Source organism: Haplochromis burtoni, unplaced genomic scaffold, assembly GCF_018398535.1.
Source record: "Haplochromis burtoni strain Fernald_Lab_line unplaced genomic scaffold, NCSU_Asbu1 Contig_134, whole genome shotgun sequence".
NCBI classification, from domain to species: Eukaryota; Metazoa; Chordata; class Actinopteri; order Cichliformes; family Cichlidae; genus Haplochromis; species Haplochromis burtoni.
The window spans coordinates 1,601,018-1,617,561 of NW_024582495.1; the positions used below are offsets into that span (position 1 = coordinate 1,601,018).

At 39.2% G+C, this 16,544-nt stretch overlaps 1 protein-coding gene across 1 annotated transcript; it reads right to left on the minus strand.

Moving 5' to 3' along the window:
* Positions 1-2,244: 2,244 nt before the first annotated feature.
* mfsd4ab (major facilitator superfamily domain containing 4Ab) lies at positions 2,245-5,342 on the minus strand. Its single transcript, XM_005930744.2, has 10 exons — positions 5,000-5,342; positions 4,703-4,901; positions 4,234-4,476; positions 3,933-4,095; positions 3,657-3,778; positions 3,343-3,516; positions 3,090-3,237; positions 2,924-2,994; positions 2,660-2,780; positions 2,245-2,534 (listed from the first exon to the last, which is right to left on the minus strand). Exons 1-10 carry the CDS (start codon positions 5,227-5,229, stop codon positions 2,425-2,427), a joined length of 1,581 nt encoding a protein of 526 aa, XP_005930806.1. The 5' UTR covers positions 5,230-5,342; the 3' UTR covers positions 2,245-2,424.
* Between the last annotated feature and the right edge of the window lie 11,202 nt (positions 5,343-16,544).

Genomic DNA, 16,544 nt, shown 5'->3' on the forward strand with positions numbered 1-16,544 from the left:
TAAGATAAGATAAGATAAGATAAGATAAGATAAGATAAGATAAGATAAGATAAGATAAGATAAGATAAGATAAGATAAGATAAGATAAGATAAGATAAGACTTTATTGATCCCACAACGGGGAAATTTTTGCGTAGTAAAGGGAGAAAGAAAGAGAGGGAGGGAAAGAAAAACAGAGCAGAAGATGAACAGTGAGAGACGGCACTTAAAAAAAATAAGAAAAGAAATCACCTGGATCACCTGTTGAGAGAAAAAAAAGAGAAAACAACCAAAAAGAGAGCAACACAATACACACAACATCACTGCAATAACCTAAATAAATGTAAGTAAGAGTAAATACTACATTTCGAATGTTGTTGTGCAGCACCCAAGACCAACAGCGCACAATGTGCTTTGAGGCAGCAGCCAAGAAAGGTGCAGTTTGTGTCTGTGACACCTGTGTGCATAGCTGTGTGGACAGGCGTGCTTGTATTTAAAAGGTTTCTGCATGTTACGATATGCTAGAGGTTGTGGAGAGCCACAGCGCCGTCCCCCAGGGCATGAAGCAGGCATGGATAAGATCTAGAGGCCCTCAGAGCGCGAGAGCCCAAGGAGGACCAACGGAGGACCACCTCTCCTATATCTTTCCCCCACCTGCAGGGTGAACTCCTGGAGAGTAGAGAACTCCTGCAAGGATGTAATAACCTCCCTGTGAGTTGAAGAGGCCCCCAGTTCGCCCGATGCACCAGAGGCCACCCGCGCCAGGGCTGAGCCCCCGTGCACGCACCTGCCCACAACCTTGGTGACACAACAACCAGGACCCAAGCCCCCAAGACCCAGCCAAAGCCCTAGACTGGAGGCAGAGCACCCCCAGAACCCCAAAGGCCCCATGCCCGCCAAAGACCCACCCAGGGGCAGCCACACTACCAGGCCATTAACCTATGTCCGCCAGCACAGACCCTCCCCCAGCCCTGCTGCATGCAGCCACCAGAAAAACACCATCCAAGAGCCACCAGTGCCCCTAACCAGGTCGTGACCACAGCCCCCGGGTTAAGCCAGGGGATTGTCCCTAGGGGATCCCCAGACGCCCTAAGGCCATCCCTACTCCCCACATCAACCACAATAGCAAAGGCGGGATGAAACTACAACCCCCCCACCCCTACTAGGGGATGGAGCTGATCAAAGGAGCCCAGAGGTACTGATCTAATGTGGTGGCAGAGGCTATATCAAGACTCATGTGATCTATTAGATGGTCTCTATATTGGTCAGACTTAATATTATTTTTATTTTTCAAGTTCATTTCCAGTTAATTTTCTTAGCAATGCATACCGCAGTGAAAACCATGCAGGCTGTATTCATTTCTGTAGTGACATCATCCAAGTTGTCCAACAAGCACACTAGAGGGGAGGTTGGAATGTTACATTTCAGACACTTTGGTAAGTCTTCACATATCCCGCGCCAAAACTTCTGAACTGGTGGACAGAACCAAAGAGCGTGGATGTAGTTGTCCAGTGTATTGCCTTGACAGTGTGGGCAGTTGCTGGTAGACGTAAAGCCCATCTTGAACATCCGTTGACCTGTATAGTGCACTCTATGTAGTATTTTGTTTTGTATTAATTGTAGACTGGACTTCTAATCAATTTAAAGGTTTTTAAGCATATTTGAAACAGGAAGTTTTGGTCTAAGCTGACTCATAAATCTGATTCCCATTTTGCAATAGGGTCATTTTGCAATAGGAAGGAAGAACAAATGTTTTTGATTAGCTGTATTTCATTTTACATTTTCCAGATAAAGTTTTTAATCATGATAATGATGCTGTCTATATCCCTGCTGGTCACCTGAAGGTTGACTTGCTGACAAAGAGCGAATTTGGAGATGCCATAGTATGAACTACTTTTATGGATGACTACAAACCCCATAACTCAATTTTTATAGCTAAGGAAAGTACGCAACAATTAATCTCCTCAAAAACAGCCCAAATGTGGAAGAAAATATATTACGGAATCCATTTAGGAACTTGTGTTGATCTGTGCAGGGTGTACTTTGCTCTGTTAAAGTGTAAGCTGGGTTTGGTTTTCCTCGCTCTCTCACCCTACAAATCCAGAGGCATAAGCAGAACTATCCTAACAATAACTATTTATTTGTGAAGTTTTCCAGCCTGTTGACCCCAGTCGAGTCCCCTTCACTAATAACCAGAATGAACACAGCTAATGGAGCCAGTGGTGGAAGCTCTTCTGATGTTGATCATGTATTGTAAATGCAATATAAAACAGAATAAAACACAATTTGATGAATGCAGGTTGTAATTTATAAAAACAATCTAAAAGACCAGACTGTCATCTAAAACAGTACTGCTTTGCAAAAACACACAAAAAAAGATACACTTGCACACACACTGTTTGATGACCTTTTTGTACTGCAATACCAGTCGGCGGTTAAATACACATCAGTTCGGGCTCTCTTGAATATTCTCTTCATTGTCTATTTGTTCTGTTTTGACTTCCCCGTTCTGCTCTGTTGCTGGCTCCTCCACCATGGCTGACTTTTTTGAGGTTCCTGTTTGGATGGCAGGGGGTTTGGAGAGGGGTTGACGAGCAAAGAAAAACAAACAAACAAACTTTCAGCACATCCACAATTATTTATTTCAAAGGAGTGTCTGAGGATTCTGGCTGATGCTGTACCTGTGAGGTAATTTCTGTGCATTCGATGGAACAGCAGGAGACCAATAAAGAGGATAAAACCAATGCAGGCAATTATCATTCCACACAGCAGGAAGCTGTAGCTGCCTTCAGTCTGAATAATCTGCAGATGAGACAGCAAAATTTAACTCCTGAACATGAATCTTAAATCTCGACTGGGCTTGTTTTTTTTCTTTGCAATTAAAAGCCCATTTTTCAACTTCTGCACATTCTCTCTTTAATAATGAAGATAGTCATCACACTTACTGAGCCAACAAGAACTTGCATTACCATCTCTCCCATCCCTGCACTTGTCACAAGGACAGAGGTTGCACAACCTGTAAAAAAAATGCATGCATAGTTTATTACTTCACCTCTTGCACTCATTCTACTGCTGAGTTATTCTTAATGCGCAGATAACACTTCATCTTACCTTGGTAGTCAAGGATGTCTTCAGTGTAGGCAAGCATACAAGGGAATATGCTGCTCAGAAAGAGGCCACATAAACAGGTCCCGACAAACAGAAAGATGCTGCTGGTGTAGAAAATGAGCAGCAACAACACAGTAACAATAGCTCCTGCCTGTAAAAGACAAATAAAAAAACAAAGAAGAGGATATATGCTCCATTTAGCATTTATATATCACCAAGTGATATATATCACCTCTAAATTTTTTATTGGCCTTACCAGGTTGAATATGAGTAGTTTCACAGGCTGGAAATGATATGAGAGTGGTATGGACAGCAAACGTCCAGCAGTGATAGCTGCCCAAAAGATACTGGCCAGGTAACCAGCCGTCTTATGAGGCAAGGACATCGGTGGTGCCACAGCGTAGGTGTACACAAAGCCGGCATATGCACCCTGCAATGAAAATCGACGTTCTTTCATGTGCTCTACTTTCTGGGATTTATGTGGAGCAATTTTTGTAAGCACACATAAAACTATGTGTAAAATATTAGGTGAAATGAACACCATGTCATTTATCTGCACTCCTCACTCACCACAATACCATCAGTCATAAAAAGCACCATCCCACCAAGAATATGAATCATAAAGAAGGATAAAGGCAGCTCGCGCAGGTTATCATTCTGACAGCAGCTAAAGATACTCCCATGACCTGTAACTGGGCAAAAAGTCACAAAATGACAGATTGGTGCACACAAAGTGCAATTCATTCCTTTGTTTTTTATCCAAACTGGTTGGAAAATCATAAAAATTGTGTATTTTTCCATTTTAAAATAGTCCCGGTGCAAAAATCTCTCCGTCTATATCCTTACCCCCAGCTTCATGTTCATTCTGTTCCACAGCTGGGCCCTCGGCCCCCTGCTGGCTCTCCATTGCTAGTTCATCCTTGTCCAAAAGACGTGGCGTGCCACTGGGGCAACATGGGATCAGCTGCTCTCGATACATCAGATATAGGACTGCAATGGGCACAGGCAGCTGAAAGTACACAAATATTCAACTTTTTTTTTTCTTATTTCAAGAAACAATAATCATACAATAACAAACAAACAATCAAACAAACAAACAAACAAAACCCTGCTCCTCTCATTCATGTACATCTGTTCAGCTTCTTACATTAATAAGTGCCATGATCCAGAAAGCATAGTGCACACTGGACTCCTCTTTCTCTACCCCATGGGACAGGTTGCTCAGAGGTATGCTGTGCTCTACGATTGGACTGTTTCTCAGCATGCTTCTGAAATGATGTATGACCTCAGTCTCATTCCCTGTGTGATTCCCACAGCCTGTCTCTGAGAGGAAAGGATCTGCAATCAGTGGGCTCACTAGGGCACCGAACCCAATGAAAAAATGAAGAGCCTGCAAAAAAGTAGAAAGGCCAAGGACATTACTTACTGCAGTTTTTGAAGAACACAGTATATTACTAGCACCTAACTTCACAGGGCACTCCTATTGAGAATCTTTTGCAAATATTCTCATCGTTTTGTCTCTATATAATATCTCGATAATACTTGACAGACAAAGCAAACACATCTGAATCGGCTCATTGAATTTCAGTATTTTGATCATGTCGGTACTTTTTCACCTGTAGGAAAATGGCAGAGTCCTTCTGATATATGGTCACCAGTTGGATGTTAGCAATAGTGTCAATCAGACCCATTGCCAAACCAGAGACAGCCATGGCAATGGCCAAAACAAGGACATTATTGCACAGAGGGATGATGGCAAATATTACAGAGATGACAAGAGCAGAAAAAAATAAGGCCGCAAGAGCGGTCAACAACCTTTAAAAAAGAAAAGCGAGAACGAGAGGTCATTTATGCAGGCCTTCAAGACTTTAATATGACAGCACAGACTCTAGTTGCGAGATTGTGGTACTTACGTTCTCTTGAAAATACCACCAACAGAGCTACCAATCAATAAGCAGAACTGTTGGGCAAAAAACACCCAGGTGATCTGACTAAGTGTTGAGTTTGTTTGACATTGCAAGTCTAAAATCGTAGGTCCAAGAAAAGCAATGCAGAGTCCAAAGCTGAAGAAAACACTCCAGTAAGTGAGTGTGTGATGGGCATTCCTTTTGAACAGAGTTACAATCCGCTCATCCAGAAACATCTTGGGCTCAATAAAAATTGATGTAGCTCAGTGACACTTTCAAGAAGATATTTTTTTTCCCTTTTAGAACCAACTTTTGCATACGCGTTATGGGAAAGCAGCTTCACAGAGTTTTCGTGGATACTTGCTGCAACATAATGAGTTTCTTGATCCCTTTTAAAGCTTTAAGCCCTAACCACTTTGTATTGCTTAACAGGAAAGGATGTCCTCTCGAGTTAATGGATGAAGTTGAGATTCTTCCGACAAAAATATCCCCACTTGAATTGTGTCAATGATTAGCATTGAAAACCGGTTTGTGAGGTAAAATACTACAAGCTAGTAGTATCGAATCATACAGTGGAAAATGTGTCACTCAGGAAGCAATTATACATGTGTGTCTCATTGACAAGTTGTCTTTTCTTTGACACCTGGAAAACTCAGACACATTACAAAAGACGTTTGTGTAATAAAAACATCACAATATGATATAAAATGTTAACAAACAAAAATTGTGTTTCGGCCAACTGTCATTTTTGCCCACTGCAAATAGGCCTATAGTATTTGTTGGTTATAAAATCTCTGTATCTATAATTAATAAGACAATGTCACTCTCTATCCATTCAGGCTTGTAAATTGTATTGTAAATCTTTAAGAAACATAATTTTTGTTTAGAATTGAGTAAAAAAAAAGTCAATATATATAGTCTATAGCAATATTATATAAATATGCCTATAACTATTAGTTCACTGGCACACTTTGTCTAGTCTGATGGATTTTTTCAGACATTCATTGTCACAGGATGCTGAAGCTTACTTACTTTTTCTTTCATTCCAGTATGAAATATTTTGACTGTTAATTTAATCATTGCCCCTTTTTTGTGCAGCACTTTTAACATATTAGCAGTAGTGCCGGCCCAGTATAAAGTTCAGGATGGCAAGTGGGGATAGTTAATGTGTGAAAAGCAACTGCAGTCTTTACCTTGGCCTCCACTTCAAGAACTAATGTCAACCTGCAGAGAAACTAGCAGACAAATTGCACTTTAAGGCTCCAACATGATTTCGATTTTTGGGAGAGTTTTTTGGGATTTAAAAAAAAAACCCCAATCTGAATTCAGTAATGAAGTGCGATGAGTCAGCTGTTGAAGTACTTAACCTTGAGGTGTATGAATAAAATAAAGGACTTAATACATTTGGATAAGCGAAAGAAAATGAATGGAGGGATGAATGGAGTTAATAGCTAATCCCTATAATGATTGCATAAAAGAAGCAAATCTCCACTGGTTGTGACCAAATATGGGCTTCCGGCAAGGTTGTAAAATGTGGAGGCAAATTTAACACTGGTTTTTCATTAAAACTGACTCTGTTCAACTTTAATCGTGGGTTTTATAACAGGCACTGGTGCAGTAAAAGATACTAGGAGTTTTACTGAACTATATATTCACATACTGACAACCTTTTTAAAAAAATTTTTGTTTATTTGTAGTATTTTTTTAGTCCAATTTTATTCAATCAATAATCAGCACATCATCTGGTATATCATTTGAATGTTTATTTTCATCTACAGTGAATGCATTTCCCCATAAACACAAAACTGTGATGCATGCATTATTCAGATGTCTTCTTCTTCTTCTTCTTCAAAAAAAAAATCTTGATTCTTTTCTTTGTTTGTTGTCTTTGCACCTCTTATATAGAACATTCACAAACAGTCACATTTTCCTGTAGCTGTACCTTTCTGCACAGTGTTGTATTTAAGATTCACAGTTAGCCCCTGTAAGATGTGTAACTGATTTGTCTTCGACATGGAGATGAAGGTCAGTTACTTTAGAAATACGTGCAGGCATTCATTAACATCCATTTCCTCTTCTGGAGATACAGCAGCTTCTTTTGGTAATTGTCAACTAACATTATCTTAGAGGCATGTCAGGGAGTGTTAAAAATAAACAGCAGTTTCTGGTTACTGAAGCAGGACATCTACTTTTGAATTAAATTATTATTTACCCTGGTTAGTTTAGGAAGAGATACTTCATCTGCCTTTATATTGCCTTAAAAATGTATACTTGTGTAGCCGTTCACATGCACGTTCTCTTAGTTTAAAATTGCTTTTAATACATTTTTTTAACCACAAAAATATATATTTTTATGAGCTTTTAAACTGCAACCTAATCCCATCTAATTAACATTAGACTGCCAAACATAAGATCTCTCCCACTTCACTGAAAGTCTCTTGTGAGTGTATTTTGACTGCAGCCTTCAAGTTTTCACATTGCCTGTGGCAAAAAAGGTCTCAGATCTTCTAATTAAAAATCTCAGACAAGTACTAGAAGAAATGCCAACATTTAAAAAATATGTAAAGTTCATTACTATTTGCACTGGAATATACTTTAAAAGGATTCAGCAGTGCAGAATGGCTCATTTCAATCGTATATTGTTTTATTTTTTTGTATTGCATTGCATGTTGGGTCAATAAAAAAAAATCATCTGCTTTATGCCAGGTTTTAAAATTACTTAAATTACTTGTTTAATATTAATTTAACGACATATAGAAGCAGTGTGTGAAACACTAAGTACACCCCATGAATGGCTTGTACATCCATTTTTAACAGCAATAACTTGAAGCAAGTGCCTTCTGTATGACTTTCAGTCCCTTGTATTATTGGGGAAGGATTTTGACCCAGTCTTCTTTACAGTGTTGCTTCCGTTCATTGAGATTTGCTGGGATTCGTTTATGCACAGCCTTTCAAGCCGCTTGCGGTCTGGACATTGACCGGCTCATTGCAACACCTTGATTTTTTTTTCTTTTTCAGCCATTCTGTTGCAGATTTGTACTTGGATTCTTTGCCCTGTTGCATGACCCAATTAGGGCCAACTTTTCCTCTTGGAAAGATGGCCTCACATTTGACAGTAGAATACTTTGGTGTTTAGAGGACTTCATTTTCAAATCTGACTGAAAGTTACCCAGGTCTTGTGGCTGCAAAATAAGCTGAAATCATCACCCTTCCATTACTGTGCTTGACAGCTGGTATGAGGCATTTGTGCAGATATGCTGTGTTTTATGCTGTTGCACTGTGCATTATGACCAGATATCTCGACTTTGGTCGTGTCTGTCCATGCCAACTCAAGCCTGTATCCTAAGATAACCCTTGGGTTTTTGCAATTTCTTTGAGCATTGCAGATCCTGATGTGAAGACTGTCAATTGTCTTGAATGTTTTCCACTGGTAAATAATCATTCTCACAGTAGAGTTATAGACTTTAAATTGTTTGAAAATCACCTTATAATCTTTCCTAGATAGCTGGGCAGCAATAATAGTTCTTTTAAGATCATTGCTGATATCTTTCCTCTTTGGCATTGTGTTATCACCCATTTGAATGCACCAAATGAACAAAATGCCAAAACATGATCAGTTATTTAAGTGCATTTGATTACCATCACCCATCTGCTACTTCTCCTCTTTATTCCTTTGGAAGCAGTAAGGGTGTACACTACTTCCAAATTTAGGATTCGTTTTGTTTAATAAAAAGTGACACATGGTGTTAGCTTGTCTTAAAATGAAGTAAATACAACCTAATTACCAGATGATTCGAAAGAGGGTCTACTTTCATTTTCACGTGACTCTATATAAAAATTTCAGAAATGACACAGGTACATTTTCAGCAGAAAATAGATGAAAGATAAAAATCTAAAGTAGAATCCACCATTGTTTGGTTTTGCTGAAACCCTCTTAAACAGATGGTTTAAATTCTGCAAAGTGAAACTCAAACATTCCAGTGAAAGAACAAAGTCACTCAAGAACAGCAGGCTTCTCTTCAACCTTTCAACACTAGATGGTGTAAAAGCATTGCCTTCATCCCATTCAAGGTAAACTCCGTTTGGTTTGCCTCTGAAAAAAATTTAAACACTCAATTGCCTCTTTAGAATGAAAAAATATGTTGATGAACCAAATTCAGAGATAACTAAATGTATAAAATGATACCTTTTAAGTGGTTGTCCTCTCTATTCTCCCCCTTACTTGTAAAGGAATGCAGAGAACAGAGTGTTCAGAAAGCACTATATATTTATGAAGTCCATTTACTGTTTTACTGTCTACCTTTCCAGAACAGCATTTTTTTTTAGTTGAGTACATAGTTGCTGATGGCTGCTATATAAAGGTCCAAAATAGCATTATCTTGCTCTTCTCTCTCATCTCCATAAGCTGACATTTATCCAATCTTCAATCAGAGGCCAGAGACAGTGCCAGGAAAGTGTGACAGGAATCATGAGATGAATGCTAGTTTTCCTTCTTCTCTGCTCACTCTCACCTCTAGTGTTTGCTTCTTTATACTTTAAACCATTCATTTAGGATCCAAAAAGCCTGCTCAGCAAAGGACCAAATGTTTTGTAATAGAAGAGAAACCCCTTTCAATTCTATGCTACTCTCAAATACATCTTCAAAATTCTATACACATTAAAAATAATCACGTAAAATTATTACTTTAATGAGCATGATAAGAAAGAAGCCACAATGACATAGTATACAATTATCGACTCAGGCAGTCATACATAAATCATGCATTAACACAGCTAAAGTGATAAGCTAAAGTAGCCATGACACAGGCTCCTTCTGAGGCAATAAGAAATACATCGGTCACCTATCCACATTTCTCCCACAGTCCCTGTAGCCCTGGATGGAAATGCCCTGCAGTGCACCTCCTCACATCTCCTCAGGCTCAAAATAGAGGCAGGGAAATGTGGTATGCAAACAGAAATGAGTGCAGGCCAAAACAGTGCCATTCTCTGAAGCTCTGTGCTTTCAACCTAGCATTTGGTGATGCAGTTAAGATCTTGCCCCCTTGTGAACGTCCTTTGTGCTTGAATATACCAATCTAGTGTAATTATAATTATTTACAGGACTTTAAATGATGCTTTAATAAATTAGGTTATTTGAAAGTGATTATAGGGTTTACACTAACTAACACTTTACATTACAGAGAGGTGCACTACGAAGGAAGAAAGGAAGTTCAACATAGCCAAGTTTTCTTCGTGTTAGCTGGAATGACAAAACCTAAAAACCCCAGTCACTGATAACTGGTATCACAACAATGTTAATCACCAGTCTCTGTTACCACAGGCTTCCCTGCTTCAGGATCTTTGTACACTCATGAAAAAGGGGTGTTTCATGCATTGTATGACTCTTCTTCTTCACACATTTGAGCGCTGCCTGCTCCAATCAGTTATTATCAAATGATGGTGACAAAATGCTCATAAAAAACCTAAATGCAAAAGTATTGCAAATGAGACAATAGATTGATGCACCAGAAATCAATGTCAAAAAGGATTCAAGGATTCAAGGAAGCTTTACTGTCATTCTCACTGCATGTTTACATGAGGCCGGGTTGTTTTCCATAAAAACAACAGAATGACAAGTAATAAAATAGTACCAAATAGCAATAAAATAATACAAATGAGTAATAAATAATACAGATAAGTAATAGAGTAACACAAATGAGTGAAGTGCAACAACCTGAGTAACAACCTGAGTAACAGTATGGAGTAAATATAGAAGTGTGGGTATAAATATTTTAGCAGCAAAGTATCAGTAGTGATTAAGGTGCTACAGTAGCAGTTTCTTGTCCATTATGTAACACTGTAACGCTAATGATATATTTGTTATTTACTTATTTTAAAAGGGACAAAATAGTTAAACATACCAATATGGAGGCTGAAATTAATGTGCAGCATATGGAGTTTATAGCTGTTGCTAATTTTCAACCCCTGTTGGGCTTTCACATTCACAATACACAAAGAAAATTCCAACACTCAATAGCATAGAACCATAATTACAAAATCTACAAAGAATTCAGTGTAAAATATAGTATAAAGAACTATAATTCCCCCAGCAGAGAACGTATACAGCACTTAAACTAGAACTTTCAGTTGATCTTAGACTGAAACTCTGAACATAATTGGCTTCAAACAAAGTCGTGTTCATTATGACTCACCACAGTGATTTAATCAAGTAAAGTGAGAACAACTTTTGTGACACAGACAACTGTCTTGAACTCTGACATAGCATTTCCACAGCCTTCAAGTCATCTCAGGTGTAGCTCAATTAACATCTAAACAGCTGTACAGGATGGTGTTCCCTGTGGAAGAAAATTCTAATATTTGCCAGTGTAAAAAAAAGTAAGTATGTTGAGTCAAACGACTGTCGTGATCAAATATGACTTGTGAACTATTAAACAAAATAATGATCTCTCTCTATAACATTAGAAAATACATTTTGAAAAGCTAGTATAGTATAGTTTTAATGTTTTATTTGGGAACAGAATGGTGTGTATGTGTAAGTTTGGTGATGGAATTTTTATTATGAATGAATGATGAATTTTTATGAATTATTATGTCTATTTTTATGCTTAAGGACAACAGATGGAAATTAGCCCTTGGCTATAATCTGGTATGTTTACATTCATGTAATTTTTTTTTTTACATTTATGTTCATTAACATGCACTGTCCTAAATAAATAAATAAATAAATAAATAAATAAATAAATAAATTCTAGATTAGTCTGAATTTAGGGGTAGATATTTACACATCATTGCAGTTCTGTGTATTTTCTATCCCACCCTGCATAACATCCCTTTTGGGATCTTGACAGTAACTATTATGGCAACATTAATGGCAACAATAACTGGCTATTGTCCAATGAGGGGCAACAGTTTTGGTGATTTGGTGCCATATAAATAAAATTTCATTGAACTGAATTGAATTAAAATGGATAATCATATCCTGTAAAAAACAAACAAACAAACAAAAAAACATTTCTTTTTAGTTGCTTCTTGTGTATATTGCAGAAGAAATTAATGAAATATATCCTCAGTAAACATTTAGCAGGTATACTAATTAAAAGAGTTTTCTAATTATGATAACAAAGAAACAGAAAAAAACTTCAAACAAAGCATTTTGGGTTGCACAAGTAGTATATACATATTAGTAAAAAGAAGAAAGCAAGAGAAATAAGGCCTGGCCTTGTGGGAGTTTTGTTTTAATGTAGCTCCAGAGTTTATCATGAATCTTTAAGAAAGGCTTTTCTTGTGTTCTAATGAGTATAAATCGTCTTTGAGGATGTCACTCGGGTTTTGTAAAGAACTGGACTGAGTAATACCCTTTTCCTCTAATAGTTGAGGCTTTAATAATATGTCAATTGATGTTTAAGTTCAGTGGACCATTGATGATTATCCAAAGACTTCAGTCAGGATTCCACACCAAGGACAGCTCAAAGCACAGCTGTTGATCCCACATCTGGAGCTTGTGTAGTTCAGATCAGTAGAGCAGCGCTGCTTCTGTTGATAGCTGTTTAATAGCTAATTATGCCACTTCTTGCTCTAGTATGACATCTGTTTTTGACAGATAATTCAAAAACATTTGAAAAATACATTTCTAATTCAAGTTCACTTTTAAACATTTATTTTTAGGTTTTTCTCTGTTTTGATTTTTTTTTCATCTAATGCTTTAATTTTGGCATTAAAATCACTCATCCATCCATTTTCTTCCACTTATCCAATTCAGGGTCATGGGAGAGCTGGAGGCCATCCCAGCTGCCATAGGGCAAGAGGCAGGGTATACCCAGGACAGTTTGTCTGTCGCAGGGCTAACACAGAGACACAGACAGCCATTTAGAGATAGGACCAATTTAGAATCAGAAATTAGCTAAACCCTACTAACTGCATGTCTATGAACTCTGGGGAGCCCCACACAGTCATGGAGAGAACATGCAAACTCCTTACAGAAAGGCTTTGGCAGATGGTGAATTTAAATCCATGGAACTTCTTTCTGTAAAGCACCATCCTGCCCCACATTAAAACCTCTTAGAGTAATTTTACGATCTTTGATGGGCTCTAATTTGCAATAGTACATTTAATCTTTAAATATATTACTCATCAGATGCCACTGACGCTCAGCTCATGAGAAAAATGCCTATTACATTTTTAAAAGGCTGTTCACAAATATTTCAGCAATAAACAGTAAAGATACACTATTCAAATACTAATGTTGTTAAGCTAATATCAGGGAACTTCTGGTCATAGCATCAAATCATGTGATTGTCATACCTTTTTTTGAGGACTAACTAGTCCCTGCAGCGCCACTTAACAGTAAATCCACTTAACACTGTTCCATAGCTTCCTCCTGTCTCCTGGTTTTGCATTTCCCTGTGAATAATTGTAATCTAGCGACAGCAGCTGAGTAAAGAGTGCAATTAAAAGCAGCATAACAAAGGATTAGTTTCACAGTGAAGTGCTCTAGACTATAGATGCCTTAGACTGAGCTAACACACAGAAAGAAAATCAAGCACTGTGCCCATTTTCATGGATGAAATAATTTGTCAGTATATCAGCGCAGATAATAATTTGAATGCTGCGATAGAGTGTATGATCTCAGCAGAGTCAATGAAAGGCAAGGGATGAATTCAAAACCACACAAAGGATAACAGATTTCTTCACTGAGGACTGAACCCAGCTGTATTCCCCCTGAAGATTTTTCTGTCAGCCAGAGGAGAGAACAACTCATGCATACATACAGCTGTCTGGTAATATATGTTTGTACACATGTCCAAGGACAGAAAACAATAGAGATTTATTCTTTTCTATCATAAGATATCTCTTGCTTTTCCCTTCTTCTCCCTGTCCTCCTATCCCACCCCCCGCGCCTCTCCCGACACAGTTGTAGAGAGCAGAGCAATGATGCGTGTCTTAGTGAAACCTGGTGAATAGTAATGAACCAAGCCTGTGTGTCTATTTGAGGGGAAGCGAGAGAAAGACAGCGAGAGGGAGCGAAGGGTTTGTGGGTAAGGAGGAAGAGGGGTGGGGGGTGTAGACTGAGTGAAAACAGGGCTTTTCTTGCGGCACTGATGCAGCACAAGCAGCAGTGGTGACTGACAAGCGATACAGTTGCATTAATCCTTTACGCTGTTTACACGATCGCCTTTGCTTCTGTGCCACATGGCTCATAAAGCCATTCTAACCACACTAATGTGACGTCACTCAATTAAAACCTTCGGCAAACTGCATCTTTTCACAGGGTGTGTTTCATTATACAGTAGCCCATTTTCCTTATCCAAACCCCCCCGCCGCCCCACATCGACAGGGGGAGGAGGGGGGGGGGGTATTAGTAGAGGAAATGGATGAAGGGGGAGAAAGCTGTGATTGAGTGTGGCTCAGAGAGGGGCAGCAGCACCTGCTGTCTTCAGCTCAGATTCACGAGGCAAAACAGCAGTCTCCCTCTACTAGTGATAGACTATAAGGAAGACAAAGGAGGGAGAAAAGAGGCCCAAACAAAGCTTGACAAACTCTAAAGACACCAGGCTCTTCAGAGCAGCACTGGCTTAAAGCCTTAAAATTTTAAACCCAGACCGTCAACGCTGTACGTGGAGAACGACAAAAGACAAAGTTTGTGTCATCAGTGGGAGAAGACACGGGCATTGTGAATAAGAAAAAATGTAATCTTCTGTATGCCACCTAGGAATAAATGAGTGGAATATTCAGCAAACTGGCTGCAAAGATCAACTGGAGTGCCAAGACTGAAAGGAAGGGAACAAACACAATAGACAGCCCCCCTACCTCAGCCCCTCTTTTATCCTTTTCCATCCAGGACCCATGGGCACTCTGCCAACTACGAATCTTAAGAACTCATTCAAAGAAAGCCAAAGAAAGGGACTTGTTTAAAATCAGGACCCATTCTCTTTTGGTCTCTTGTTTTTCCTTACATTTCCCACATGAGGACAGATTTTGGATTGCTGTTTTTAACGTATTTGAGGAGTGGTGGGAAGGGGGTGGCGGTGGGAGGCAGGGGGTGGTTAGGGGGGTGAATTGCCATTCATGTAACGTTTCATCACATTCGTGTTTTGAGAGTATTGTGAGCGAACGATCTCCCTCCTGAGCGCCCCCCCTCCTCGCCCCCCCTCTCTCTCTCTCCCAGTTTTCATTCTGCTTTTACTCCCTCTGTCTCCCCACTTTAGCTCCTGCTCACATAGTAACTCCTCCCCCCCACTACCCATTGTCTCTCCATACAGTATTAGGCTGACGGGATGCCATACTTGGTCCAGCGAGGGACGCAGGAGAGGGAGAAGGAGGTAAGAGTCAGATTTATAGCGCAGGAATGCATCGGGCACTATGAATGCAGGTCACCATCACTTTAAAAAGTGTGCCGGCCAAAATAGACGTTTGTTTTCATCAAGGCTGACAGTGAGGAAAAGAAGCAGCTTCAGTAATGTTCCAGCGCTTTCATATGTTGTATGCAGTACTTCAGCATGTTTTGGCTGTCTTGTCTGTCAGTGAAATGCATGTGTTTTTGGTTAATTACAATTAAGTATAGGATAACATACCTCCACAGCTTTTATAAAGAGCAAAAATCAGTGTCCAGATGTCAATTCGTTCAATATGAGTCATTTGCTGTGCTTTTGTATCTTTGCACCTGTATATTTTGGAGAAAGTTTGCTTACTGCCCATACCTCTCTGCTACAAAACAGGGAAATGCATTAAAAATGATAAAATATAGCCATAATCAAGAGCCTTTAAAAACATCTGGACAATGATGATTGCCTGAATTGGCTCCCAGCTGAGAAGGACCACGTACGATGTTTAGGGATTAAAGCTAATCCTGCCTGTGGCTGAGATTCACCTTCCCGTCTGGACAGAGACTGACACAGGGGCTTTACTAATTTATGCTGAGACATGCACGAGCACAGGCTCCCTGAAGCTCGGTGCCAATGGTCTTTTTTTGAACCTGGAAATGGCTGATTGAGTAAACACTTTCCTCCAATAAGTAGCTAATGCTCTCTGTCAGAGGTCATGTGAATATCCAGCATATGCAATACCAGCGAGATATTGATCTAAGTGTGCAAACAGTCAGATGATTGGAACCTCAAGAAATCCTGCTGGGCTTGTGCTTCATTTTGTTATCTCTGTGGAATAAAGTTGCCTTGTATGGAAGTTTGGCCTTACGAACACATAAAAAGCAAAGTCAAACGCAGAAAAATCACGAGACACAATGTCTTATAAAGTATTTTATGCTCTTGCTAGTACTGTAAAACATAAAACAGGTGCATAAAAGGGCAACTAAAAGTGGTTGTCTCAGTACCGGACAGTTGCAGCCTAGTACAGGAAGCTTTGTGTGCTTGTCTAGAGGAAAAAAAAGAGGAGGCTGTCTCAATGGGGCTTTTGTTGTTTGAGTTGGAGACAGCAAAAGCACAAGAAAAACTGACTGACAAATACCTGGCCTCTCTGTGCCTCAAATACCTCAGCGTTACACTTGATACAATGTCAACAAATGCCTCCTCTGTCCTCCATAGTGGCCCTTTTTCTT

Excerpts from the sequence above, each read along its gene's own strand:
- mfsd4ab (XM_005930744.2), bottom strand. The coding sequence starts at position 5,229 with ATGTTTCTGGATGAGCGGATTGTAACTCTGTTCAAAAGGAATGCCCAT. Across the intron at positions 4,096-4,233 it reads GGATCATGGCACTTATTAAT|CTGCCTGTGCCCATTGCAGT; the intron begins GTAAGAAGCTGA and ends GTGTACTTTCAG. Across the intron at positions 2,535-2,659 it reads GCACAGAAATTACCTCACAG|GAACCTCAAAAAAGTCAGCC; the intron begins GTACAGCATCAG and ends CCATCCAAACAG.